This window comes from Ascochyta rabiei, chromosome 7 (genome assembly GCF_004011695.2).
Source record: "Ascochyta rabiei chromosome 7, complete sequence".
Lineage (NCBI taxonomy): Eukaryota > Fungi > Ascomycota > Dothideomycetes > Pleosporales > Didymellaceae > Ascochyta > Ascochyta rabiei.
The window spans coordinates 448,603-474,814 of record NC_082411.1 but is presented as its reverse complement, the minus strand read 5'-3'; the positions used below and the strand labels follow the sequence as shown (position 1 = coordinate 474,814).

The 26,212-nt window shown below is 55.7% G+C and overlaps 10 protein-coding genes across 10 annotated transcripts, besides 15 other annotated features; 5 read left to right on the top strand and 5 right to left on the bottom strand.

Moving 5' to 3' along the window:
- Positions 1-696: 696 nt before the first annotated feature.
- Positions 697-1,119, top strand: EKO05_0004745 (uncharacterized protein; the record flags this gene model as incomplete). Its single annotated transcript, XM_038939233.1, has 2 exons — positions 697-762; positions 814-1,119. The coding sequence occupies 2 exons, from the start codon at positions 697-699 to the stop codon at positions 1,117-1,119; spliced, it is 372 nt and encodes a 123-aa protein (XP_038799297.1).
- A 2,752-nt stretch (positions 1,120-3,871) lies between these two features.
- Positions 3,872-4,830, top strand: EKO05_0004744 (Acylglycerone-phosphate reductase; the record flags this gene model as incomplete). The annotated part of the gene is made up of 3 exons (XM_038939170.1): positions 3,872-4,271; positions 4,364-4,710; positions 4,774-4,830. The coding sequence occupies 3 exons, from the start codon at positions 3,872-3,874 to the stop codon at positions 4,828-4,830; spliced, it is 804 nt and encodes a 267-aa protein (XP_038799296.1).
- A 398-nt stretch (positions 4,831-5,228) lies between these two features.
- Positions 5,229-5,253: a tandem repeat.
- Positions 5,254-5,505: 252 nt separating this feature from the next.
- On the bottom strand, positions 5,506-8,462 carry EKO05_0004743 (uncharacterized protein; the record flags this gene model as incomplete). The annotated part of the gene is made up of 3 exons (XM_038939213.1): positions 5,506-6,433; positions 6,483-8,314; positions 8,367-8,462. 3 exons carry the CDS (start codon positions 8,460-8,462, stop codon positions 5,506-5,508), a joined length of 2,856 nt encoding a protein of 951 aa, XP_038799295.1.
- Positions 8,463-9,938: 1,476 nt separating this feature from the next.
- EKO05_0004742 (Phosphoacetylglucosamine mutase) lies at positions 9,939-11,856 on the bottom strand (the record flags this gene model as incomplete). Its single annotated transcript, XM_038939320.1, has 6 exons — positions 9,939-10,799; positions 10,853-11,362; positions 11,431-11,445; positions 11,494-11,638; positions 11,711-11,724; positions 11,779-11,856. The coding sequence occupies 6 exons, from the start codon at positions 11,854-11,856 to the stop codon at positions 9,939-9,941; spliced, it is 1,623 nt and encodes a 540-aa protein (XP_038799294.1).
- A 735-nt stretch (positions 11,857-12,591) lies between these two features.
- EKO05_0004741 (Stress response protein nst1) lies at positions 12,592-16,197 on the bottom strand (the record flags this gene model as incomplete). The annotated part of the gene is made up of 4 exons (XM_059636453.1): positions 12,592-14,709; positions 14,758-15,011; positions 15,063-15,337; positions 15,404-16,197. 4 exons carry the CDS (start codon positions 16,195-16,197, stop codon positions 12,592-12,594), a joined length of 3,441 nt encoding a protein of 1,146 aa, XP_059492436.1.
- Positions 15,172-15,242: a tandem repeat.
- Positions 15,247-15,288: a tandem repeat.
- Positions 15,300-15,334: a tandem repeat.
- Positions 15,878-15,905: a tandem repeat.
- Positions 16,015-16,048: a tandem repeat.
- Positions 16,198-16,233: a tandem repeat.
- A 32-nt stretch (positions 16,234-16,265) lies between these two features.
- Positions 16,266-16,339: a tandem repeat.
- Positions 16,340-16,592: 253 nt separating this feature from the next.
- Positions 16,593-16,633: a tandem repeat.
- Positions 16,634-16,667: 34 nt separating this feature from the next.
- Positions 16,668-16,708: a tandem repeat.
- A 167-nt stretch (positions 16,709-16,875) lies between these two features.
- Positions 16,876-16,917: a tandem repeat.
- Positions 16,918-16,971: 54 nt separating this feature from the next.
- Positions 16,972-17,051: a tandem repeat.
- A 335-nt stretch (positions 17,052-17,386) lies between these two features.
- EKO05_0004740 (Rho GTPase) lies at positions 17,387-18,574 on the top strand (the record flags this gene model as incomplete). The annotated part of the gene is made up of 3 exons (XM_038939183.2): positions 17,387-17,427; positions 17,936-18,014; positions 18,083-18,574. 3 exons carry the CDS (start codon positions 17,387-17,389, stop codon positions 18,572-18,574), a joined length of 612 nt encoding a protein of 203 aa, XP_038799292.2.
- Positions 17,552-17,575: a tandem repeat.
- Positions 17,576-17,609: a tandem repeat.
- Positions 18,575-19,076: 502 nt separating the features above from the next.
- On the bottom strand, positions 19,077-19,781 carry EKO05_0004739 (uncharacterized protein; the record flags this gene model as incomplete). The annotated part of the gene is made up of 2 exons (XM_038939347.1): positions 19,077-19,483; positions 19,607-19,781. 2 exons carry the CDS (start codon positions 19,779-19,781, stop codon positions 19,077-19,079), a joined length of 582 nt encoding a protein of 193 aa, XP_038799291.1.
- A 594-nt stretch (positions 19,782-20,375) lies between these two features.
- On the top strand, positions 20,376-20,768 carry EKO05_0004738 (uncharacterized protein; the record flags this gene model as incomplete). Its single annotated transcript, XM_059636452.1, has 1 exon — positions 20,376-20,768. One exon carries the CDS (start codon positions 20,376-20,378, stop codon positions 20,766-20,768), a length of 393 nt encoding a protein of 130 aa, XP_059492435.1.
- Positions 20,769-20,807: 39 nt separating this feature from the next.
- On the top strand, positions 20,808-23,027 carry EKO05_0004737 (uncharacterized protein; the record flags this gene model as incomplete). The annotated part of the gene is made up of 1 exon (XM_038939571.2): positions 20,808-23,027. One exon carries the CDS (start codon positions 20,808-20,810, stop codon positions 23,025-23,027), a length of 2,220 nt encoding a protein of 739 aa, XP_038799290.2.
- A 1,288-nt stretch (positions 23,028-24,315) lies between these two features.
- On the bottom strand, positions 24,316-25,506 carry EKO05_0004736 (uncharacterized protein; the record flags this gene model as incomplete). Its single annotated transcript, XM_038945650.1, has 1 exon — positions 24,316-25,506. One exon carries the CDS (start codon positions 25,504-25,506, stop codon positions 24,316-24,318), a length of 1,191 nt encoding a protein of 396 aa, XP_038799289.1.
- A 570-nt stretch (positions 25,507-26,076) lies between these two features.
- Positions 26,077-26,212: part of a dispersed repeat that runs on past the window's edge.

The window sequence follows — 26,212 nt, the reverse complement described above, 5'->3', positions numbered from 1 at the left end:
GAGCAAGAAAATACAGTTTGAAATGGAAGTCAAAGGGATGAAACAGCAGAGAAAAGGACGTGAGAACGAGAACTAGAGGTGCGGCCTCAGTCTGACGAGGCTTGACTGACCGGCTGCGGGATTAGGCTGCAGCGTGACTGCGAGGGTGGCTATTCAGATGTTCGATCGATCTACTTTCACACCAACAACGACAGTGCTTGTACGGCTTCCTCGATGACCTCTAGAGCCTTATGAGCTTGGGAAACTGGGCCACAATATGATTTCAATGATAGAGCTGACTGCTTGTGCGTGTATCACGGTGGGTGGGGAGGCTCAAGAAGCCCTGGGAAATGCGGTGCAAAGCGGCAGCGGACTGTCCATTGGCTTGGTCTGGCTCAGCCCTCGCATCCATCCAATGGCTGCTTTCAGTCATGGTGTAGCGTTGCACGGATGCCTGAGGGTCAGCTGCGGAGACGGTGGTGTTGAAGCGAAAGGAGGGGCGAAGGAACGTGCGCGAGCTTCAGCCACAAACGATGATGCTCAGTGATTCGGTGGCTCGATCGTCCGGCGTCTCCCAACATAACCACGGTACCACTATCGCGATTGACACTCCGAGTTTCCTACTTGACTTGATCTGGTAGTCTGCTGGTTTGGGCGCGACACTGTTTCTTTCCGACGTTGCTTGCCCTGGTGGGTTCTAATTCGCTGCCGCACACGATGGGCTTGCTATCTATCCTCCCTGCGAGCTTCTCAACCCTCGAGACATGGCTCACACGTATATTCGTAAGCGCACGTACAAATTCGTCACCCCTCAATACTGAAAACGTTGCATAGTTGATATTCGGCCTCGTTATGATCGGTCCATGGGCTGCGCTTGTTGTATATGACCTGGTCTTGTACGTCTTCCGCGCCATCACCTACGAAATTCCAGTCGTGGGTGGCCGCGCCCGAGGAAAAGCCAGACCACGCGCACCAAGCCTCACAGAACGACCGAGCGGGCATCGTAGGAGGTTCAGTCTCGCACGACCGAAGGAGGACACAGGAAGTAGCACGGGCGCTGCCGCAGCGGACACACCAGACGCGCCGGATGCTCGGCCTCGACACCTGCAAGGAGGTGCACACAGTGGCTGCAGCATTTAGTTTGCATGAAGCATCTCACCACCGAGACTGCTCTCGGAATAACAATGGATCGATAGAGACGAAATTGTCACCACAGGCTTCACGACCCCCACCAAGCGTGATTACATGCTGCAGCCCGTTCTCAATATAAATGCTCAAGGCAGAACATGCACGTTGATTCATTTGCAGGAAACGAGGCTGCCACTGCACAAGCAACCAACTATCGACACAAATCAACTGCCTCTTGCATGGACAAGACGCCATGTGGCTGAACCTTAGGACGCCTTGTGACTGTAAGTTTGTGCTACACGTAAGGCTTACAGCGCGCCTGAGCGTGTGGGGGCTAGTTTGGAGTCGCGTCTGAGTATATGTCGTGCCGGAACAGCCAGCTCTCCGCTCTGGTAACCTGTCATTCATCTTGCATGTCAGCCTTGCCGTACAACAAGACCAAGATGGCTTCGAACCGTCGGCGTTACGAGCTTGTCGAGCTGTATGTTGAAGCCGATTCAATTCGCCAGGAGTATGACGACGATAACGATCAAGTTGCGACAATGGCCGGATTCAACATCAGTGAGCTCGATTATCCTCGGAAATTGCAAAAAGATGGAATTTCTTCATACAAGCAAATACCTCTAATGCATCGATTCAGTATGAAGGTTGGAGAGTTGGACTGTTTGTAGGCTTTTATGCCTCTCCGCTTGTGCTCATCATCAATCTGGTTTTGATGTTGCTCGCTGCAGTCACACAGCAGGATTGTTGACGGTATTGGTACATTCGTCAAGGGACACTCCGCATATGTTTCGCTCATAGGTGTTGCACTGCATGTCCTCATTAACATCGTGAGTACAGTACTCCTACACGGTACGAGATCGATCATGCTCACATCACTGGCCAGTGGCTCGAGATTGGTCTCGTGAGTCTCCGTAATCTAAGACACATCGACAAGAGAAGAGTAATACTCTGGTGGTTACTAGCGGTTAGCTCTGCGCCTCTACATCTTTGTAAGTGCATGTCTCACTGCACCTCTTACAGCCATCTCCAGGCACTAGCCCAGGCCAGTTATAATTCAGCCGTCTTTGGAGTTGTCAGTGGCCAAGACTATAGCATTGCAGCCGTCAAGAAAGAAGACGAGCCTGCTGCAAGAGACTCCAACTAGGAAAACCCTGACCAATGCGAAATGGACTATGATCTCCTCTGACGATTACGTTTCAGGAAATGGCGACCTACTGCTGGTGATTGACAATGCAGCGTCCAAAATGACAGTTCACAACCACTGGACGGTGTTCTTCCAAATCGCCAATTCCTCTTGTGTTCCTTCGGTTGTCCTCGACAGCAACTTCAGGTTCCCGGTAACTCTGAATCTGAGCACAAACGTTATGAGACCAAATACGGCCTCTAGCACCTGAATTTCTTACGGGCTGGATGAAGCTTTCCAACATGGCTTCAACCTGACTAGACAGTGGCCGAGTTTCACTCAAGTTAATGTCACCCAACAGTACTATGAGCAGCTGGCACCTTGTAGCGATGTGTGGCTAATTCAACCACATGTTGGGCTGCGAGTAGGTCATGCACGTGCGAAACTTCGACCGTACGGAAAAAAGGTTCCGCTGGGGCTTCTGTTCTTGGAAACCGTTATTGTTTTGAACATCGTCAAATTTGTGTGCATTTTCTGTACCCTGCGGATCTGTTCTTCGGGACACAATATTACCGTTGGCGACGCTGTTGCTACATTCCTCCAAAGACCAGGTGTTGACACGAAAAAGAAATATACGGAAACACAATATCAACTCCTCAAAATCAGCGGCAAAGCCCAAACAAATTCGTGGCACGCAGAGAAAAAGAGGATGGCCTTGATCATTGGTAGCAGGCGCCGGACCATTGTGAACCTGTAAGTTCAGAATCTGGAACCCACCTAAAATCTCTTTGGAAACTGTATGCTGCTTTGTATTGCCTGATTCAAACCTGACTCCATGTGTCTAGTGGAACATTCGTATCAACGGCGTTGTCGTTCCTTTCAATAGCAATGTCTAGATCCATTTCGACTTCAATGTCCGGGGTGCGATCTTTCCTGCATGGCTGGCCAACATGCCCCAAGCTCTTCTGTCTCTCTTTTACTTTTCCGTCAATCGTATCTGTACATCCATTTGCTTTGCCAAAGAGCGGAACAAGTACGCCAACAAACGCTATAGGAAACCAAAAACGAAGTTGGCCATTGCACACTCACAGGCCACGTGCAGACGCCGCAAAAGGGCTATATGTACGCATGAGAATACTCATCGTAGGCATCAGTCTCCAAATCGACTCTCTCCTATGGATGTTGCACCTTCCATGTTCACGCAAGGAATGCCTCAGTCATTTTGGGTTTGCTTATCCAGCTTAATCGGGGAGATGGTTTGCCCGGCTTGGATGCTCGGAGCAACCATTGACACCGAAACAATAAAGCATCATACGATGAGATGGACACCATATCGCGATATTATACTCCTCTTCCGTGTCTGCAGTCTATCGTAATGCTCGATTTCTGAAGTCGGAGCTATAGTTGCGCCGAGTGCACCACAAACTGTAGTCGTGCATGACATCCTTCCCACTATCTCACCAAAACCACTTCTGAACTTCCAGAACGCCAAGTTCAGAAAGCTACCGATCAGAAGAGATGCGCAGGCTCAAGCATGAAAGACCTGCTCACAATGACTGTAATGATATATATGCTACTGTCCAATACAATTCCTCTGTTGTCGTCAAACCCCAAAGATTATACGCATACTGACATATCATGGCACCCAAAACCGTCCTCATAACAGGCTGCAGCACCGGCGGCATTGGCCACGCACTTGTACTGTCCTTCCAGCGCCGCAGCTACACCGTGTTCGCCACAGCGCGCTCACCGAAGAAGATGGACGATATGGCCTTGCTTCCCAACATTCATCTGCTCGCCCTCGACGTGACTGACCCATCTTCAATCGCCGCAGCAGCCAAGGAGGTGGAAGGAGTGACTGGTGGCAAGCTAGATGTCCTCGTCAACAACGCCGGCCAACAATACATCATGCCCGCACTCGACGTGGACATGGACACCGCTCAGGCGCTGTTCGAAGTGAACTACTGGGGCCCACTCCGCACGATGCAAGCCTTCAGCGCCCTGCTCATCGCAGCACGGGGATGCGTGGTGAATATCGGTTCCGGGGCCGGCGTCGTCAGCGTGCCATTCCAAAGCAGGCCATCCTTTCTTCCACACAACAAAGACGCAGTGAACTGATGCAATTTACAGGCCAGTACAACGCGTCCAAAGCCGCCATCCACATGTTCTCCGAGACGCTGCGCCTCGAGCTCGCCCCGCTGGGCGTCCGCGTCATCACGCTGGTAGCCGGCAACGTGGCGTCGAACATGTCGGCTGGCAGCAACGGGCCGCCGCCTTCTGAGCTCCCTGCGACGTCGCGCTATAAAGCCGTGGAAGCGCATGTCGCCAAGCAGGGCAAGTTCTCGGACATGAACACGGCCAGGTTCGCCGACGAGGTCGTGAGTGCCGTTTCCTCGGGCGCGGCGGGCAAGCTGTGGAAGGGTGGGAATATAATGCTGGTAAGGTGGCTGGTGCCCTTCATGCCGGGTTTTGTCTATGTGAGTTCACCCCCCCCCTGTTCCTGTACATATGGATATGACGACTGATGGATCGGCCGACAGGACCGGATTATGATGTCTCTTGGAAGAGGGTTGGATAAGATGCCCAAGGCGTTGTAGTAAAGCACACTGCGACAGACTGTTGAGTGCAGAGCCATTGTCCAATCTACAGATTCAAGAGATTCGCAAAACAAGACCCCACACACAGCGCATCACACAGGTACCCAGCGTCCCCACCAAATCGAACCCTAGCATCGTGCATATGTTCAGCATCCCATGTCTCACCACAACCCCCTTGTTCGAGCACCCACCCACATCCAAGCTTCTACCCGTTGCGTGACGATGCAGCAAGTCGATGTGGATTCCAAAAGAGAGCTTGGACTTCACAAGACGTGCTGAGGTAGGAAATCCACAGAGGAACCCAAGAGAAGACACACAAGTTAGTAAGAGGAGAGAGAGAGAAATGCTGTATGTGTATGGTCATTGACTATGCATATCAAATCCGAGACATGCAAGCCAAAAGAAAAAAAAAAAAAAAAAAAAGTGCAAAAGCTAGCTAGCTAGCTAGGAGCCCATCCATAACAGTGCAGAATGCCCACAAAAAGGGGCGCACATGCGCGCGCGCAAAAGGGGTGTTTACGCTCCCCGGAAAACGCCATCTAGATGCATACGCCAGAAAAATAAAAATAAACAGCCGCTGCTATCTATGTCTGACACGGAGAGATAGAGAGAGTGCCCTGTCTAGTCCTTTTTAACCCTAAAAAGAAATCGTTGCATTGTACCACCCCGTTCCTGCTACCTGCGGAAATACTCGTCTCTCCTTTCGCCATCTCGCTCTGGGCTGTACGGCGTATACCCAGCGGGCGTCTGATGCCCCATAGGGGCCGCACCGCTTAGCAGATTATGGTCGTCGTGGAGTTGGTACGGTTGGCTCGAGTTGCTCTCCATGTGCCGCAACTCCGGTTCTGGGCTGGGGCTATACTCGCGCAGATTGCTCGGTGTCTGGTGGTATCCGGCTGGATACGTGACACCGTTGTCGTCGGCTGCGCGCGTGGATCCGCGGCTTGAACTACGGCCGCGCCCATCATCGCCCCACAGCGTCGATGGCGAGTCCGGGCGGTTGCTTTCGCCGTACATGGAGCCGCGGTCAGAGTTGAATTCGGAACGGTCTTTGAAGTTCTCGTAATCCATGTTATTCTCTGAGACAAATTCAAACGGTCCAGTGGCCGAGGTGGCGATCTTGCCAGGGTTTTCTTTGCTCATGCGCTTCATGGAGTAGACGTCGCTGAAAGCTGCATTGTCGCCGACATCGCCGTCGAGACGCCCGCGATAGACTTCGGCGAGGAGGTGCTTGCTCTTCTCAGAAACCATCGGCACGGTGAGCTTCTGGTAGAGAGCGGGATGTCCGAAGCGGGTTGCGACACGATCGCGCCTGCGAGATTCCTTGTCGATAGGTGTCTGGGCCTCGGCGCCCTTGTTCGTGTTGCCCTGGGTGTAGTACTTCATCGAGTGGTCGTATGTCTTCTTACAGTAGAACTTGAACCCGAGCAAGAGGAATGGAAGAGGAGCCATAGCAGCTGCCATCATGTACTGCTGTACGCCGCCTTTCGTGCTCACCAGGCAAGCAGTAATAACGTTCGCCAGGAAGGCGCCGAACAGCATGCGGTTGAATAGAACGCGCCAGAAGAGGCCGCCAGTCTCGTTCTTGGTGTAGAACACATACCTGTAGAATGTCAGCTATGAAGGTGAAAACAGGAGCGTAATTGACGAACATGAGGAGATACTTCTTCATCCAGGAGTCGAGGGTGAAGTAGAATGCAGTCACAACCAGCGTGACAGGCTGCAACATTCCAAAAATCAGAGTGACTGTCGAGTAAAACAAGAAATAGTTGTAGTAGCTCGTGTAATCAAAAGGTGGCGGGGCTGTTCGCTGGATCAGTTCACGTGGTGTTGGGTTCAGGAACTTGCGTGAGAATGAGCCCCAGGCTAGATTGACAGCCTGCGACAGATCGATCACCGCACCGAGGTTGCGTTGAACGAGCCAAGTAACCCAGTACCCAGACACATCGCAGAGTGCGCCCATGAGCTGCTGGAAGGGCTCGATGGCCCTGACGACTGCAACGAAACTCGAGTCGCCTTCAGCTGCTGCCAGAGCACTGGTGATGATCTTGAAGACAGCCGAGAATATCGAGAAGACGACAAGATTGTTGAAGACGAAGAAGGCGTAAAGCTGGTGGATGACGTGCTTCTCGCGGGAGCTCTTCGACTGATCGCCAGCTTTCATGGACAGACGACGGAAGATGATGGGCAAGAAATAGTAGAACAGGGAAGTCAATGCTGGAGCCAGAACACCCTGCACAACGGCCCAAAATTTAGGATGCGTGTGCATTTCGGTGTTGAAGGTGTCCCAAAGAAGGGCCAGATTGTTGAGCTTTGACAAGAAGATAGCGATACCGGCGTTTGGAATGAAGTAGAGAACGGTAAGCAGAGTGATCCAGACGTTGTTGATGAATCGCCGCCATCGTCTCTGCTTGGGGTTCAGGAGCAGGTTCTTCCAGATGATGTCTTTTGGCTTGGGTGCAAGGCGGACGGTGGTAGCTTTGGGGTGCTTACTACGCGCAACGAAGGCGACGGTGTGCGCAGACTCGAGCGTCTCGTAGCTGGCAAATCCAAAAGGCATGGCATCCCTGTTGTCGACCGTCTCGCGCGCTTCCTTGATCTTCGTTTCCAGACGTTGGATCCGGGCCGTGAGGTAGTCGATGGCATCCACCTTCTGCTTCTTGTCTGTGAACTCTGGGTCTTTCTTCGATGGTGTGCACAGCGGGCGCTGGGCGGGCAGCTGATCCGGATTCTTCAGATACCTGGAGAGAACCGCTTCCAACTCCATGACGGCTTCCTCGTGCGACTCAATCAGGTCTGGAATGTCCTTCATGTTCCTGCCAATGGTCGTGCGTGGTACTTCGGGTGTGGTCTTCAAGCTATCCGTGATCTCAAGCAAGCCCTGATCACTGCGGTAATCCTTGCTGATGTCCGTTACCATCAGCGTCCTAGCATGCAGACTGTTCTGGTACTCGGCGCTGTCCATGTATCTCCGTCGCAGTCGGTGCACGGCTCGGTAGGTCCACCACAGGTAACCGCAAACGATGATGTCGAACACGTACGCGACCACCACGAAGGCCCAAAAGACCTGGCCAGTCAGCAAGGAGGGTGTCATCATAACGAAGATGAACTTAGACTCGTCGCTCAGGTTTTGGATCTTCCGAGTCTTGATCTGGTTGGTGATGTTGACGGGAATGATGATGGCGCAACCAAAGACAGCCAGTGTGATGAACATGTTGCGGCACATTCTCGCGAACCGCAGAAAGACGGTAGCATCGAGGCCAATTTTCTCGACGTAGTAGTCTTCGTTGGTCTTGAACACGGGCTTGTACCAGGCGAAGAGCGACTTGTCGAGCGGCGGCGGTCGGTGCCTCTCGTCTGCGTGGCGTAGGCGGGGGGCGTACACAATGGTGTTGAATGGACGAAGTAATAGAAAGGCCAAGAAAATGGCACCGGTAACAGCGAGTGAGGTTCCAATGGCAATAACGACAGCATCTGAGTTTACCTGCAGCGCTTTGTCAGTATGAGCCCCAGGCAGTTGGCGGCGTCGGGCGTACCGAAGCTCCCAACGGGTCCTGGTTCATGATTTGCTCGAACTTCTCGCCGACGCTCTCGTCCCGCGAGAGCAGCCATCTTGGTGGTGCCGCAGCCATTGTGCGTGTGTGTATAGGAGGTGGAGCGAGTGTGGTTGTGAGCGCGTGCGGGTCGGTATGACGAGTGTCGAGGGTCCAGCGAGGGAGGCGCTCAGCACATGCCTCGTCGTATTCGCAGGCGTCCTCTGCTGTGCGCAAGACGAAGTGCGGCGGTCGCAGAGACGGTGGGACGGTGGGACGTACAGCTGATTGCGACGCAGCAAGCAGAATCTACAAAGACACCAAGGAGAAGATCACGGTCAGGTGCTGCAGAAGAGTGTGCCAACGACAATGGCCCAAGAAGAGAGCTGCAGAGATCGGCGTTGGACGAAGCTTGTCGCGTCCGACATCCGTTGGACGAGGACGCGACAGGGTCAGGCATGCTGCAAGGCGCCCTATGAGTGGCCCTGCGTCTCCATATTGCCGCCGCATACACGCCGACATTTTATTTCTGTCCAGGCTGCCCGCCGGCTTTGCTGCATCGAGAGAGCGTCTTGCCCCTTCAGGAGGCGATCGACGCCAGCTTTTGCGGAGAGCAGCTGCCACCCACTGCCCACGCTACGGCGCCCCGCCCCGGCCTGTTAACCAGAGTTGACGCAACGCTCGTGTGCAGCCTCGCGTTGCCCTCGACAGAGGCAAGAGCGCGCACACAGCATCTCCAACGCCGTCACAGGCCCCGGGTTGTGCCGACCCTGGTAACACAGGCATTGCATTCCTTGCACCGGCGCACCGCGTTTCGCATGTCAGACACCGATGTAGTGGCCCTCAGAAAGGCCTGGGGAATGAAGGCCAGGGCAGTGCTGTCATTGGCTGTGTGTGCTGCACAACCTTGCCGGTATCCGCAGTCAGCCTTGTCCATGGCTCGTGTTTCAGGAACGCACTGGGTGACGACACGCCACCCACCTGGCAACCACCCACCAGACGCCGTTGGTGGTTGTGCGCTGGCCAGCGGAGAAAGGACCTAGTCCACCCAACTCTGTGCAAACCACTGTTGCTCGTCAGCCACGGTCCGCCACAAGCGCGAGTGTACGAGGAAGAAGGGTGGTAGTCATTCGGCTCAGACAGGTTGTAAAATCATCGCACACCGAGTCCACCATGGGATCTCTGCTACGCAGTATCTGTAAGTGAGCCAGCCGTGAGAGGTCCTTGGACTGCACGACTGTCTCGGTCATCATCGCCGTGGGCAGGTGAAGCGGTGCAATACTGTACGTACCTAAGGACAAGGCCGAGGTCTGCTTCAAACATCTGTCGCACTGTGAACAAGTCACCAGGGTGAGTCGATGCAGCCACACTATGCCAATGCCGCGTGATATCGATATCCAAGCTTTTCTCTATCGTCAAGTCATCCCATCATGTCCTTTTCTCTTACCCTGACCATCATGCTTTTTTTTCCTTCCCCATATCAAATCCCGCCTCCACGCCAAAAGCTGTCCCTCAGGGCAGCCCTCTATCTAGCCTCAAAATCACTCTCTCGTCGTAGCAAATCCGGTTCGCTCTCTAAGCGCCACCAGCGGCTCTGACAATCTCGGAGACCTTCCTGGCCAGGTCTTCAGCTTCCGCCTTGGTCGCAGCCTCCGCGTAAACACGGACAGCGTCCTCGGTACCACTGGCACGCGCAAACGAACGTCCCTGGCGGACCTTCTGCACTTCCTTGTCAATCTGTGCTTGGACGCCCTCCGGGCTTGTGAGCTTACGCTCAGCGTCTGTGGTCTTGAAGATGGTGCGGTCGTTGACGAGAACCTTGAGAAGGCGGTTGGGAAGGTCGGTGTAAGTGGAGAGCCACTCCTGGGGTCCCCAGTGCTTGTGTGCAAGCACAACTTCGACGAGCAGGAAGTCGGAAAGTGCGTCACCAACAGACTGGTTGATGAGGTTGATGCAAGCCTGCAGGACCTCAATGGCCTCTTTCTCGCCTGGGTTCCTTGGCTCGTACTTCTCGATTGTGTCAAGGGTGTCGTGCGAGAAGATGACGGTGCCGTGGCCATTAGCCTCGAAGTACACTCCGATGTCGAGCTTCTCCGCTGCGTGGTGGAGATACTTGACCCCCGTAGGTGTGCAGTCGACCTTGAGCTTCAGGTTCTGCTCAACGTAGTTTGTGGCGGCTCCGTTGGCGTATGCGGTCTGTACGACACCGATCTTGATCGAGTCGGCGAGTCCGCTCTGGCGCACAAGGTCTCCAAGGAAGGAAGCTACCAGGGTCGCAATGCGGTCACCGTCCAGAAGACGGAAAACGTTTTGCTCGTCCTTGAAGTAGTACACAACGCGGTCGGCATCACCGTCGAGGGAGGCGCAGCGGTCACCAGGTCCAGCCTTGGAGGAGGGAGGAGCACGCTGATTAGTTTTGACGTAGTCTGCACCGCACTGGATTCGTGGTCAGATTGGCTGCTCACATCAGTTTGGAAGGCCTGGCTTACATCGACGTTCAAACTCTCGGGCTTGATGACATTGTCATTGATGACAAAGATCTCAAGACCACCCTCCTCCTTCGATGGCAGATACTTGATCAGCTCGGCGAGCTTCGGTCCACCCACACCGTTGGCGCCGTCTACTGTCAAAGAGCCTGAGGGCTTCTTGCCGCGCAGCGCGGTCTTGAAGGCAGCGCCGAACTTCTCGTAGTAGCCCTTCTCGGTGGGCGTGCCATAGGCGTCTTTTGTGCCTTCAGTGTTCAGGCAGCGCACCATGTAGTGCAGCTGCGGTGTAGTCAAGAAGCCGTACTCCTTGACTTCGGCGCCGGCGGCCGCGAGACCGTCCTGCAGACAGCCAAGCAGTCTTGCTCCAGACGCCCTTGTGTCACGAGCGACGACGACGCGGGCGGGGGTGTTCAGGTCGATCTTGAACCTGGCGGCGATGTCGTGGTAGTATTTCGAGACGTGTTCAGGGCTAGTCTTATTCGCCATTTCGGTACTAATGACCTCCCACTCCTCCTAGAGACTGGTGTCAGAGCTGTGTTCCTACCTTCTCATTCTCTTCACCTGGAATCGGTGGAACGTACTTGCAGCATGTTGCCCTGTCACCACGTTAGCCTGATAGCTGATTGCCTGCCAGCAGCACATACCATCGGCTCAACGAGCTTCACGCCATTGTCCTGAGGCGGGTTGTGGGATGCCGTGATCATGACACCAATCCATTTGCCCTTCAGTGCTCGCGATCGGAGGGCGGCAATCAGACCGACACGCGTGAGGACCGAGTCGAGAACATCGCTGCTGCGGTCAGCTTCACATTGCGGGGCCGGCGCGGGGTACGAATATGGGTGTGGGCAAGGGAGGTCTTACGCCTTGGTGCGGAACTGTGCGGTGGTCCGTTAGCCTGGCTCTGGAGGGGATGACGCAGCTCTACGTACTCCAGCAGTTCCGTATGTGTATACAAGGCCCTCGGGCGCAGGGTGCTTCTGCGCAGCTCCGGCAATAGGATCAGACATGGCGAGGGTGGATGGCGTTGTTATAGACTGGATATGAGGTTGACGGGGTAGTAGACAGATAGCTCACACTCAGCGAAGAGGAGAGAAAGGCAGATGGGAGAAAATCGAACGTTGGTCGGGGCGGCGTGCGGAGGTCTGATGTAGCTGCCAGAGCCTCAGCAAGCCCCCCACTAGCCCACTAGACAGGGATCATGCAGCTCTAAGATCAACAACGTGCTTTCTATTTCGAGTGACGTTGCATCACCCGTTCCTGACGAGCTATTTACAGTCACAGCACAGCGGCTTGAGCGGCTTGAACAGCAGCTACCACAATGACGGCTGGGTACCACTACCTGTGCACGTATTGCAATCGCTCAGTCATGCCAGACACGATTGTCTCGACTCGAGGTCGCGCAACGAAATGCTCAGGCCCTGGGCTGCGGGGTTGCAAGATGCGACCGAGCCGAGCTTGACCGCTTCTTCGTGAGCACGTACGTAAGTGGAGGCCTTTATGCCTATGCTTTGTGCACGCCTCGACGCTGTGCTTGCAGTCCACACGCAAACCAAACATCAACACCACTTCAAATCATGGGACAACGCCGGTGGGAGAGACGATGAACTTGGCTGCCTCCACGGAAGAAGGAGCATGGATGGAGACTAGCTAAAGAGTCGAAGAAAGTCCAGGACCTACGCAGCTACCAGATACTGATGAAGCTACGGCCTGAAGAAAAGGGATAAGAGATTCGATGCAAGCGCTCAGAAACCTTGTGGTCCAAGACCAGGAAACGGCCTTGGGTTGCCAAACCCGCCCACCAAGACACTGTGCCCTGGAACTGGGCTGCCAATCTCACCCAGTGTTGCAGGTGGAGCCGCCGCGACATCGACGAACTTGATGTGTGACAGACGACCAGGGCCGGACTCCTTGTATTCGAGAGATCCTCCACCGTTCGTCTGCGTACTGTCGATGATATCGCAGGCCTCCTTGATTTCCTCAGGCGTTACGGCCGGCTCATTGGGGTTGCGCAGCCCGTCGATTTGCTGGTGCACCTCTGATGCATCCACGTAGCCGTCTTGTGTGGGTTGGCGAGCAGCCACCATCTTGCACGCGGTACATACCATACGACGTAACCATACTATGCGCTGCTCATTAGGGCCACGCTCGTTGGTGCGAATACTGCCGACAGGAAACGGGTTGTTGTTGAAGAAGCCAGAGGTGGGCGAGTTGCCCCATGTAGCGCCAGGACCCAGTGCGAATGGCATGGGCGGTGTACCCCAGATATTGCCGCCAGGCGCTCCAAATGCCGAGAACGAGTCGTTTCTGGACGGCATTGGTGCGTCTGCAAATCCAAAGCCCATAGGGGTGCTCCTGAAGGAGCTGTGCTGCTGCACGCTTGCTCTTCGCTCCATGGGCTCGGGCATGTCCTCTGCGTCATCGAGTAGTGCTTTGCTACCTAGATGATCAGCAAGGTCGTCAACATCGGGTCGTGACTCGTCATCGGTCGGTTTCGTGCTCGAGGGACGCTTGATGGGCGTCGGCCGCTGTATCGGCTGGGCCTGAGGGCCTGAGATGGGGCTGTCCACGCTAGGCAGTCGGTCAAACGACCCGGATCCTTGTCGCGAATGAGGCGACAAGCCCATGCCAAAGCCAGGCATCTGGTTTGGCCCACCAAACCCTGGCATAGGACCAAATCCAGGAGGACCATCCATGGGGAACCCGCGCCCCATTGGCATGCCTGGTGGAGGGAAGCCACGGAAGTTCTGTGTACCGAGCTGCGGCGGAAACGGAGGCATGCCCGGACGAGGACCCATGATGCCAGGTAGCATCGAGCCTTGGCCAGGGAAGCCATTCAGAGCGGGAGGCATACCGCTCATGTGCAGCCCTGGCGGCCCCTGCATGCCCGGTGGAGGTCCCAAGGGAAGCATGGGTAGAGCTGGCTGGCCATGCTGAAGATGGTTCTGATGTTGCGCTGCTGTTGGCTTCGTCAGGATCGACTTGGGCATGATAGGGCCATATGCGTTCGTAGGCGACATGGACTTGCTGGTGCCTGGCGCAGCCTGCGGTGTGTTCGGAGAAGAGCCATGCGAGCCTTGGTGTGAGATGTGCCGAGGGTGGTTGGGCGTTGGTGCCTTGGGTAGCGCGGGAGTAACGTGTGGTGAGGGCATTCCGGAAGACGAGGTTTGCTTCAGCAGCTGAGGTGGCAGCGCGACAGCAATAGGCTGTGACGCTTTCCGGGCACCAGCTGCCGCAGCTTGCTTGTCAGCTTTCGCTTTCGCATCGCGCTCCTTCCGTTCCTTGTCTTCTTGTATCCTCTTCTCACGAGCCTCTTTCTCCTTGGCGTCTCTCTCTTCACGCTCTTTTCGTCTAGCCTCTTCCTTGGCCTTCTTCTCCTGAGCCTTGTGCTCGCGTGCTTTCCTTTCGGCCTCCTGTTGTCGCTCGCGCTCTTCTTGCTGACGCCTCTGGCGTTCGGCCTCTTTTCGCTGCTTCTCCTCTTCTTGGGCTTTCCGTTCGGCGTCTTTCCTTTTCCGTTGCTCTTCACGCTTCTTGCGTTGTTCCTCCAGTCGCTTCTCCTCTGCCGCCTTGAGCTCAGCTTCTTTGGCGGCCTGCTCTGCTTCTTTGCGAGCCTTCTCTTCCGCCTTCTGCTGCTTCTGCTTGTCTTTCTTCTCCTTTCGTTTTTGGGCCTCCTTCAACTTCTTGGCCTCTTTCTGGTCTTTGCGTTCGTCCTCTTCTGCTAGTTCTTCGAGCAAACGTTGCTGCCGTTCCGCGGCGACCTTCTCTCGATACGCCTGAAGGACTCGTTGCTCGAACATGCGCGCAGCAAAAATCTGAAACATTCGCCTCCCCTCCTCCATCCTCTGCTCTTCGGTCATGGTGTCCTGCAAGCCATTAGCCAAGATGCCTGCGATCTCGCCAACGGTACGCACATCCTCGTCCTCGTCCTCTTCTTCGTAGTCTTCGTCCTCGTAGCCTTCTTCCTCGTCTCCCTCGTCGTCAAAGTCGTCTTCTTCGGGTGGGGGTGCGTGGGCGTGTTGGTTGTGCGTCTGATACATGCTTGGATGCGCTTGATACTGAGCCTCCTCTTCTCTCTGCATCCTACGCTCGGCAAGCTGCTCCATCATCTCTATGAACTTCTTTCCGTCGTTCTTGAGCAGATCGTCAGCCACGGTCAGTATACCACCTGGTGGCCAAGATTAGCCGTGTGTGTAGGACTGTGTAGCAGAAAGCTCACCTTTGACTTGCAGACTACTGCCAAAGTGGAGGAAGTCGGACGCCTCAGGCGGTGGCAGGCTACGTTCTTCCGAGCTGTAGTCGGCCTCGGAGGAGATTTCGCTGTTCGAGTAGTCCTCCTCTTCGTCGCCCGAGTAGTCTTCGTCTTCGTCATCGTCCTCTTCGTCTTCGTCGTCGTCGTAATGATGGGCATGGGCATGAGCATGGGCATGGGCATGAGCATGGGCGTGGCCAGGCGGCGGGTGTGTGGTCATGAGCGGGCGCGGGTGCGGGGCACTGGAGACATGACGGTAATTAGCATCTGGCAAGAAACTACCGACGTCTTGCTGGAGGTGCGCGTACTGCTCGAGCTCTTCATAATATGCATCGTATAGAACCTCCAGCTCCTCCTCAATGGCGGTGCGCTTCCTCCCACACACAGAGCAGCTGCACGAGTGCTTCTGCTGTTCCTTCATTTTGCGCAACACGGCTTCCTTTTCGATTTTGACGAGCGACTTGCGTTCGTCTTCGCCGAGGGACAGCCAGAACTCGCGGATGCGCTCACGCTCCTCCTGGGTGGAGGTGTTCCATATGCGATCCTTGCGGGGCGCAGCGGACCTGGCGACGTGGGCATGCGCGGGGGCAGGGCTGTGTCGCGGCACGGCGTGCTGTGTGTAGGCAAGCGGAGGGGGCGGCTGGGAGGCTCGCTTCTTCCGTTTCGACTTCTTGGCGCTGGCGGGGGGTATGGAGGCGTGAGCGTAGGGCTGCGGGTAGTGGCCGTTGGCGGCGTATGCATGCTCGTAGTGCTCGACCTCCTCGTCCGAGTAGAACTCAGGCTCGTCGTCGTCGTCTTCGTCGTCGTCGTACCGTGGCTCGTCCGGGTTGGGGGCGGCGTAGGGCGGGGCAGTCTGGCGGGCCAGGGCGGCGGCCAGGGCGGGCGACACAGCGTGGATGCCATGAACGCCGTTCTTGACGGGCGAGGGCGAGGACGAGGGCGAGGGCGGGGCGTCAGGCTCGTGGAGAGCCTTCCTTGCGGCTTCCTTCTCGCGGCGCTTCTGCTTCTTGCGATTCACGGCGCTCGGCTGGGGCGCATGTGCGGCGGGCGAGGGATTGGAGGGCATGGCGGCGGGGGCTGGCGCCTTGGAGCCGTGGGCCATGGGTGCGGGGGGCAGGGGCGGTGGTGCGGCGTGTGGAGCTGGCCGAGGGCGTCAGAAGAGCTTCTGCGGGCAGCGGTGGCAGCGGTGGCAGCGGGCGTGGCAGCGGTGACAGCGGTGGCAGCGGTGGCAGCAGTGGCAGCGGGCGTGGCAGCGGGCGTGGCAGCGGGCGTGGCAGCGGGCGTGGCAGCTCCGGGCGCGGGCTAGCGCGAGGCAGGACACTCGGGGGCGCAGAGAGAGAGAGGGAGGGCGGCCAGGGCCGGGCAGACGCACTGGGATGCGTGGCAGCGGGACAGTCTCCGCAGCGGGCGGCGGTGGCAGAGACTGGGAGGGCGGTCGTCGCTGGCGGTCGTGTGCGCGGTCGGAGCGTGGGCGGGCGGTGCGCAGGCGGTGCGCAGACCGGCACAGGCGTACACTCAGGCACAGGCAGGCGCAGGCATGGGTGTCTTGGCGCGACTGACCAAGGGACGAGCGCTGAGCGGGTGGGCAGTGGGCAGTCGGCCGCTGGGAGCTGCACGCCGACCGCCGACCGGCACCCACGCACCCACGCACCCACGCCCACACGCCGACCAGCCAGGCCTGCTGCACCCAGACCACGCCTCCAGCTATTCTTGACGCTGGACTCTGGACTACCGCGTCCGCCCGTGCTCGCACCCTGCCTCACCCCTCGGCCCCGCCGACGCTGCTGCACGGCTGCGCGCCTCTGCTGCTCTGCTCTGCTGCATCGCCGCCGTTCATTCTTAAGCCCGCACGCCCCGCCTGTCTTGTGTCTTGCACCCGCGCCGCTCACCACCTCGCTGCCCGCCCCGTACCGTCGCCGCTCGCCCACGCAGCCTCCCTCCCTCCCGTCCGCCGCCCTCTCTCCCTCGCTGACCTGCCCACCCGTCACTCGCTCCAGCGGCCCTCGTGGAACCGCCCCTCCCGGCCGTCGTCTGTGTCTCACCACCCCTTGAACCCCTTGGATCCTCGTGTTGCTCGCTGTCTCGTCGCCGCTCGCACCGCGCACTACGCACTACGCACTACGCTCCACGCTCCACGCTCCACGCACCACGCACCACTCGCTACTCGCTGCGCGCGCCTCACCAACCGCGTCGACCGTCGCTGCGACTGCACCCCCGAGACGCCGCTCTATCCGCAGCACCACGCTCGGCTAGACGTCGCCAGCTGCCTTGTGCACGGCACCTCCTCCATCATGTCTCAGCAGCAGAACAATGGCGAGCCCGTGATGCGTAGGTAAGCTGCAATTCTGCTTTTCGCCCTCTGTTATCAGATCGACTCCCCTGCATCCATGCCCACCTTCCATCCCACCCCTGTCTTGGCTTTCGGCTCGCTTTGTGCTGCAATGCTATTTCCTTTGTCGTCATCGCCATCATCATCATCATCTTCTTCTTCTTCTTCTTCTTCTTCTTCTTCTTTCCATCGATTCGCCTCACCCCCAGCGCCTGCAACGCTCAGCTGCAATGCGACGCGTTATTTGGGGCGGCCGCGACCCCGGCTTTCGGCCCTAGTCTGCATTGGTGCCCCGGTCCAGCGACGCCCTGGTCTAAAAATAGGGCACCCTACCGCACTACCCATGTCGGCATCTATCGACTCTCGTACAGTCTTCTCTCCCCATGGTCCAACGCGACTCCGCGCATTCGCTTTGCTTCCAGTACGCGCTGGCTAGCCGTATTGGAGTCGTGTTTCCGCTTGTCTAACCTGGCCTGCGTATCGGTGCATCATGCTGACATGAGACCACCAGGAAACTAGTAATTATCGGCGACGGAGCTTGCGGCAAGACTAGTCTTCTGAGCGTTTTCACCCTCGGCTACTTCCCTACGGTGGGTCCCTCGTCTCGGAGCTGCGCTGTGGCGCAGCTGTCAGGGTAGCATGCTAACGTGTCATGCAGCGTTATGTTCCCACCGTCTTTGAAAACTACGTCACCGACTGCAGAGTAGACGGCAAGTCGGTTCAGCTGGCACTGTGGGATACGGCAGGCCAAGAGGATTATGAACGCTTACGCCCGCTCGCCTACAGCAAGGCACATGTCATCCTCATCGGCTTCTCCGTCGACTCGCCTGACTCGCTGGAAAACGTCAAGCACAAGTGGGCTGAGGAGGCACGCGAAAGATGTCAAGGCATCCCTCTCATACTGATTGGATTGAAAAAGGACCTGCGTGACGATCCACTCGCCCAAGAGGAGATGAGGAAGAAGTCCCTTCGTTTCACCACACCCAAACAGGGTAGCGACATGAAGGAGATGATTGGCGCGCGCAAATACCTCGAATGCTCCTCGCTGACGGGAGACGGTGTAGACGACGTCTTCGAGGCTGCCACACGCGCTGCCCTGCTTTCCGTCGACAAGAAAGAGGGTGCCGGCTGCGGTTGCGTAGTGCTGTAGGCTGCTCCACAACCTTCGCTGTATCGGCCGTTTCGCACACTATCTGCATTGGGCGGCGTTATCTTGTTTGGGCTATCACCAACTGCTAGGCGTTGTTGAGCGTCTGCTGCATATTCTTCCTGCGTTTTTCCATGCACATCTTCTCTTGTTTGAAAAAAATTCCCGTAGCCAAGGTGGGACGGATGCTCCGGTTCTCACGGACATGGTAAGCATAGCGTTGTCGCCAAGAGGCAGACGCGTGATGATGACGGACTTTCATCTACATGTGTGCATAGTTGGGGAGGACGGGTGTAGCTTAGCAGGTACATGGGGGAAGCGAGGCATAGCCTATCCCTGTTGGGCGCTAATAGTATCACGCATTGCCCTTTCCAACAGCTTCTTGGCTCTGCTCGATACGGCAAATCCATCTTCGTGATGGACTGTACTTGTTATCGTACACAGAAATGTACACACTGCGCAATGCCCTGCTCTCCCTGCTATAGTACACCGACCAGGACCCCATCTAGTTCCGCGTCCACTCATGGTTCCAGCCCTGGCGGCTCGGATAATCCGTCTGCACCCTCGCATACTCCACCGGCACACTCCCCCAAATCCCCCTCTTGATCATGGCACTCCTGTACAGCCGCCCGACCTCACGGCCCCTGACGCCCAAACGACCGGCATCGGGCCCCTGCCCACCAGCCTCCGCCTCGCTGACCAAATTGCCGTTGCTGTCCATCAAACGCAGGTGCTCGCACGCGCTGCGCATCGCCATGTATTGGCGCTCTAGCTCACGCTCCTCGGCCCACCGCCGCTTGCGCAGGAACAGCATCCACGCGCGGTGGATCGTCCAGTGGCGTAGGTAGCGATTGCGCGAGAAGTGGAGGGGCCGGGGGGTTAGGGGGTGCGAGAGGTGGTAGCGGATGTTGGCTGAGGGGAGGCTGGGTCAGCTGTGCCGTCTCTCAAGAGCGTCTCGGGTTGGGAATGGGTAGGGTTTAGGCAGCCTGGCGGCGAGCCTGTGCTAGTCGGGATGGGGGTCTGGGTGTTGCGTACTGATTCGGGGGTCTTTTCCGGGGCCCTTGGCTCGCTTCTCCAGCCGCGCCGTCGACGAGAAGTTGCATGTCGCTGCGGGCGCTCGTGGCGCGGCGCTTTGTGTGGCGGGTGTGCGGAGGAGCGCGACTGCGGCGCTGAAGGGCCGGAATACGGGGCGCAAGGACGAGAGATTCATCGTGTGTGGTGGGTGGTGTTGACGCCCGCGCGATTGCGTTCGTGCTGATGGCGCGTGGGCGTGAGGTTCTCGAAATGTTTCGGGCTGCCAAGCGCGCTAGTCGACGGGGACTAGGCATGCGGAGGAGGCGTTGAGTTGTCTTCCTTCCTCGATCGTGACGCGAGTTCTCTTACTTCCTCCAGGTGCTGCATTGAGATGCACGAGAGGTTTGTTGAAGCACAGCTCAGCCGGTCAAGGGGCAGTGTGTGCGAAGGTTCTGCTGTCACATCCTATATCTTGATCACATGCGTAGAACCCCGAATACTTGCAAACGAGCATCATGACCGCAATAAAAACCCATCATTGGATCATCACGATGCATACGATTGAATATCTGCACTCGATTTTTTTTTCGATAGAACACATACATCTCCGAGGTAGGAGCTTCTAGCGGGCTCTTCACAGCGCTTTCCTTTTACATCTGAGGTCTCCTCTCAGATTCTGTTCGTCGCTTTCTCACCCGCACATCGCTGCCTCATCGTTGGAACTCCACCCCCCATTTTGCATTTTTAACAGATCGCTATTTCTGTCTTCCGCTACACCATTCGTTCCAAAATGCATTTCCTACCTCCCCTCGGCGAAACCTTCTATGCATACCGAGGCGCGACAGAAGACCTGGTGCAATGGATCGCAACAACAGCGCGCGCGACGGGTACTGTTGAAGATTTATTCGACGAGGATGTACCTATATCGCCTCCGTCCTTCCTCCAGAGGCTGAAAGACAAACACGCAGGACCGCTGTCCAGGATGCGAAAGCTGAGAGGCAAACTACGAAACCGGACCAAGTCAACGAGCACCGTCACCTCTCCCTCGGCGATTGAAATCTCTTACAAGACCTTGAAACGACTCGGCAAAGCAATCGCGACCGCAGGGAATATCGAAATACCATTCAACGTCTTAGTGGTGCTCAAAGGCATCATACACGCTCGGAAGGGATTTGCCACGTAGTGCGTCCGCAACCAACAACATACAGCTGTATCAGAGACAATGCAAAAGAGCAACAAGTGGCGAAGACGCATCATCCGGCTCTTGGACGAGCTGCTTCTGGACCTTCAATGCCAGCCTCCAACTGCCGCACAGGCCGCGATCTTTGAGAAGTCCTCCGCAGAAAGCAACCGTGCCGACAGCATGTTCGAAGGTGTCGAAGGTGTTGAAAGGACAGAGTCGCTTTATTTCACGGACCCTATGGAGATACCACTGGAAAAGGGCCAAGTCATATACAAGCTAGAGCACTGTGACGAAGACACCGCATTTGCCGTCTATTGCCTTTTCCAGGATGCCACTTACCTAAGGCTTTTCTCCGCCCGTGCGTGGCGCGAGTTTAGCCTTGGTGCAATAGGCATTCAGACGGCGACGTTTTGCACCAACATCGCTTGTACGAAAATCGAAGAAAAGTGCGCTGTCTTTCTGGATGGTTTCAGTCGCTTCAAGGCCACGAAATCGACGCGAGTGCATACGAACATTGACTCGTTCTTTCGCCAGCACTGTGGCACCGATGCAGTCGTTGCCGACGCTGTCAGTCCGGACTGTGAGGACGTCGGTTTCGCGAGAAATGCAACCCGACGTTTAGGCTACTACATCAACACCCTCTCGTGCTCGCGAATCACTCGCTTGTTGTTTGAGGCCTTCATCGCTCGGCCTGGACAATATTGGGGGACCACGCTGGACGATATGCGTCTGCTGAAGTCCCTGTATCAGTTGCGCCTGTTGAGCCAGATAGATGGGCTCGGTCCGAAGGTGTGGAAGATGGATTACATGTATCCTGCAGCTGCCACGCTTGTCGGTGGTGCCCTTGACACCGACAGTGTGTTCGCCGCGCAAATGTTATGGGACATCCAACAGGAGGTCGATCCACAAGCTGCAGGCGTTGAAGAGATCCTCGCAACAGTCGGCCAGGATGTGCATGGGCTCTACTTGCAATACGACCATGCATGGTGTTCAGAAAAGCTCAAAAGCAGCCACCCTTCAAGACACAAAAGCATGTACGAACAGTTCACTTACATTGGCGAAACCATAACCCATATCAGCAAGTTTCAAACAGATATGGAATGGACCGAGCATTTATTCGGAAGACAATGCTCCTTTCCAGGTTTCCAACTTCTCCGCCACGTCCCGCTACTTGTTGGGCAGCAAGTGTCTCAGTACCGCTACGAGTTTCAAGAGTCCTTCATGGACATTTTGAGCGACCATGGACATGTGCTTACCGCCATGCATTTTTACAATGCAGCCAAAGAGTCAGGATCCTTGGGGACGGTGCAGTGGGAAGACATGGAGTTCATTATCAATCACCAGTGCAACAACCGGGTTTTCGCAGGCGAACCCCCGATGGAGAACCCAGAGTACTCGAGTCGGTTTTGTCTTGTCTATGGTCTTGATCAGACAAAGTTCAAGCCTGAAAGGAAGCTTGTGAGAGTTGGTCGAGTAAAAAACGACATACGTAACAAAAAATTCTCCCCGAGACGTCTCGAGTGTCTATCAGAGTACATCCGAGAGTATTCAAAGTTCAAAAAAGGAGCGAATACGTCGTACACTACTCTACAAAGCAGCGACAGGATCAGTGCCATGGACGCCTACGTCAACAACCAACTGGACCCGTGTTCGCCCTATGGCGAGCCCAACACCATCGGCTTTATCATTGCGGCTAAAGAAGCGTACGAGATCGATGAAGAGGCGCTCAACTTCAATATATATGATTTCCACATGAGGTGCTGCATACTCCTCAGGAGCATCCGGGACCTATGTCTCAAGGAGGCACCGGAGGATTACCCTGCCGTCAGATTCGCCAGAGACGATGGTATGAACCCCACACTCGCAGAGCTTCTTCGAGACCTCAGCAGTGTCCCACGTCACCATGAGCCAACGTGGCCCAAGGCCGTCGAGCTATTGCGCGATCTGATCGAAAAAGAGGGTTCGCTTTGTGTGAGCTCAGCGGCAACGCGCATGGCAATGACGACGTTAGAGCGGACTGAGATAGAGAACACAGGATCCTCAGATGGTTCGGGCTCCGAGACTGCATTGGATACCCCCCTCGAGGATGAGAGCCCTTCAGCTGATGCGACTCGGCAGGGTCCAGGGCAAGACGACGACGCACACAACCCCCGCGAATCGGAGAGCCAACAAAGCGGTAACGGATCTAAAGCCAAGGTTGGGAGCGAAGAGCCCGGTGCAAGCATACCAGACGCTGTCGCCCTCACGCGTATAGCGTAAGTACAAGTGAATCATATCGAGGGTACAGTGCTAATAAAGGATAGCACAAGGGCCTACATAGAAGGGATGATCGAAGAAATTGAGGGGGAACCCACCACTAGCGTGGAATTGGAGAATGGAAATGTTCTGTACTTCTCCAACGACACGGTTAGAGCTGCTTTTTCGGCCGATTTCAATCAGTATTACTTTTATGCGTAGATGAGTACGCGGTCTCGCTTGTAGTCGTAAGCCAAAGTCTTCTGCTCTCTACGTGATTCGAGAACAGAGCCGTGGTAGTATCGTTTGTGCGAGGTGATATGCTGAACATGCCGTTTCCACCTGAACGGAGCATTATCCTATGCCACGATTCAAGACTCGCCACATCTCGAAGTGTCGCAACATCGACTATCAACACGTCTAAACTCCCCATGAAAAACTCGGCAAAGCTCTCACGCCGTCACCCTACCACCCAGGAAACCTCAACATCAACCTTGCCCTCCCAAAACCTCTCCTCCAGCATACCACCAGCCAACACCGCCGCTCGACGCTGCCTACCCAGCACCTCCTTCTCGACCACCATCTTAGCCACGTCTCGATAGCACCCAAAGTCGCCGCGCCGCACTGCACCTCGCTCCACTTGCTCGAACACGCATTCCCCACCACAGCCTCGAGATGGCACGAACCGTCGTACCCGATCCGCAGGCGCGCGACATGCTCGAATCCTCAAGCGTTGCAGGACGCGCGGCGCGCGTAGCTCCCGATCCAAGGGCGAGCGCATGGTCGACCGTGGACCGTGGACCCCAAGACTTGGATGCCCTTGCGTCGGACAACGAGCTGCGGGTTGTGTTTTTCGTGCTTGGAGGTCGCTTGGAAGACGTGGAATGCAGGGCAAAGCAAGGTTTGCAGCGTCTCGGGTGATGTGAGGTACCTAGAGGGTTGTTGCTAGGGCGTCTTGGCGTTGGAAGGTGCCGTTCTGCTAATTTGAATACCGGATATGTTTTCAGCCGAGATGGTTGACTTCGTGCCTTATCGCTCTTCACGTTGGCTAAGGTCGATCTGTCGATCGAAATTGACAATGAGTGGAAAGGTAGCAGCGCTTGAATGTATGGTTAGTGGACGCAGATTAATAAACACGAACTGTGACATGTCGAGTTAGCTGGGCGCCACCAGACGACTCATCACTCGAATACACTTCAGGTGTTTCTTAATACTGTGCTACAATTCTCAAGCATTTGTTATATCTGACTTATGTTTCAGTCTATGTAAAAGTCGCATAAGCTCCTGATCGCTTGATGTGTACCATAAGCACTTATTCTGCCCAAATTACGGTGTTCAGACCAGTTGGATTCCCAGAGTTAGGGTCTGATGGTCCAGTGACTGTCAAGTTTGCTACAAGACCACCCAGCTTTCCAGTGATTGTGTCGCGTTTCACGATAGCCACATTATCAGAATTTTGATCACCGATGGCGAGATAATCCCCAGCCTTGTTGATCTCGAAACTACGCGGGAGAAGGCCATGGGAGGAAGTCATCTCTGTCCACGCGATCGAGCCGTTGGCCGCGATGGTATATTGAGTAAGGGAATCGTATGGTTTGAAGGATTGGTCGCCTCTGTTTGATGTGTACAGAAAACTCCCTTGGACTCGAATCTCGCCCAGGCTGGCACCATCTGGCGCGGAGCTGTTGCCCTTGTATGGTGTAACGATTTGCTTCGGCGTCAATGTCAAGCAACCTTGGCGGGGGTACGAGACGCTCCATCCAGTCACGGTGTTGGAAAGCTCATTTGCAACGTAAAGCATGGTACCCTTTCCGTGTGCCACTCTTGGCTTAGAGTGTGCAGGGGTCCAAAAAGCTGCGTGGCGAGGGCCAGCGCCATAGAGAGTTCTTGCAGAGGGACACTTGGTCAACTGGCCAGACCTCTGGTTGATTTTATTGATATGGATCTTGTCAGAACCAAGATCAGTCACAAGCAGATATTTGCCTGTTGGGTCCACCAGGACTTGATGCGGGTGTGGCGCCTCCTGACGATTTGGATCTGCACCAGGGCCATCCAATGTGTAGTTTAATGTCTGGAGTGGCTTGCCATCCTTCAGAGGTAGCTTGTTGGTCGACACCTGCGCGGTGTGATAGTGTGCGTTTGCGATGAAGCTTTTGCCGTCTTTTCCACCGTATAGAATTGTTGCGACTCCACCTCGGAGTGTGGTTGTGTTCTCAGCCTTGGTCAGCGCGCCATTAACGCCCACGGAGTATGACACCAGAAGCCCCTTGGAGTCCTCAGTGATAAAATTCTCGTCTGGGATGTATAGCTTTTTATCGGAGGCGTCGTAGGTGATCCAACTGGGTAGTGTCTGTCCGGTCTTTACTGAGCTCACTAGGGTCAAGGAGCTGTTGTCGAAAGCGAGGTGGTTGATTGTTCCTGAGTAGTGTGTCGCGTACAGGTTTGCTGCAGCCGCAGCTCCCCCAAAGAGCGGTATCAGTGACGACTGCGTCGGCAACAACATGTTCGAAATTTGGCAACAGCAGTCCCTTCAGCACGTGGGGAAATCATCTCTATATGTAGAACATCTGTCCTTGCTCAAGACCATTGCGATTGCCCCCTTTTCATCGCACTTGCATGCTTGGCCCGCATTTGAAACATTGTTTTGGGAAGCGCAAGCCAAAGGGCCGAATTTAGCACACGTTTTCTCGACTGAGCGTCGGGTAGAAAGCTTGGCTCGCGGCAATTACATCCTCTGGGGTCTGGGGTCCGCTCACCCGGAGACCAGGCCCGACTTTAATTGAATGCGGGGGTTCGTCCAGCGATGTTGCCGTCCCTCAACAAAGAATCGAGGCGCCTCCTAAGCTGTGGAACTTCGATGTATACAGCAAGGGGTGCAGCTTGTTATCGAAATGAAAACGCATGTGCCGTCTTGCTCTCATTGAACCCGCTTCGATGAGAATATACGTGGAGGTTGGAGGTGGTGGTCCCTCCGTTAGACGTCATCTTCAGATAAATGAAAGCGTGCTGCCAAGCTTCCTCAATTGTGCGGGTGACCATGGGAAATAGCAGTACGCATCCAAATGTTGACATACTATGGTCTCCGGCAAAAGTAGAGTCCCATGGCCAGTGCAGACAGGGATTCGACCAGGGTGTCTCGAAGTCTCTACCGAAATTGAGAACATGTCCCACACCAACAAGCAGGCTGCCTTCGTCTTAGTAAGATAGAA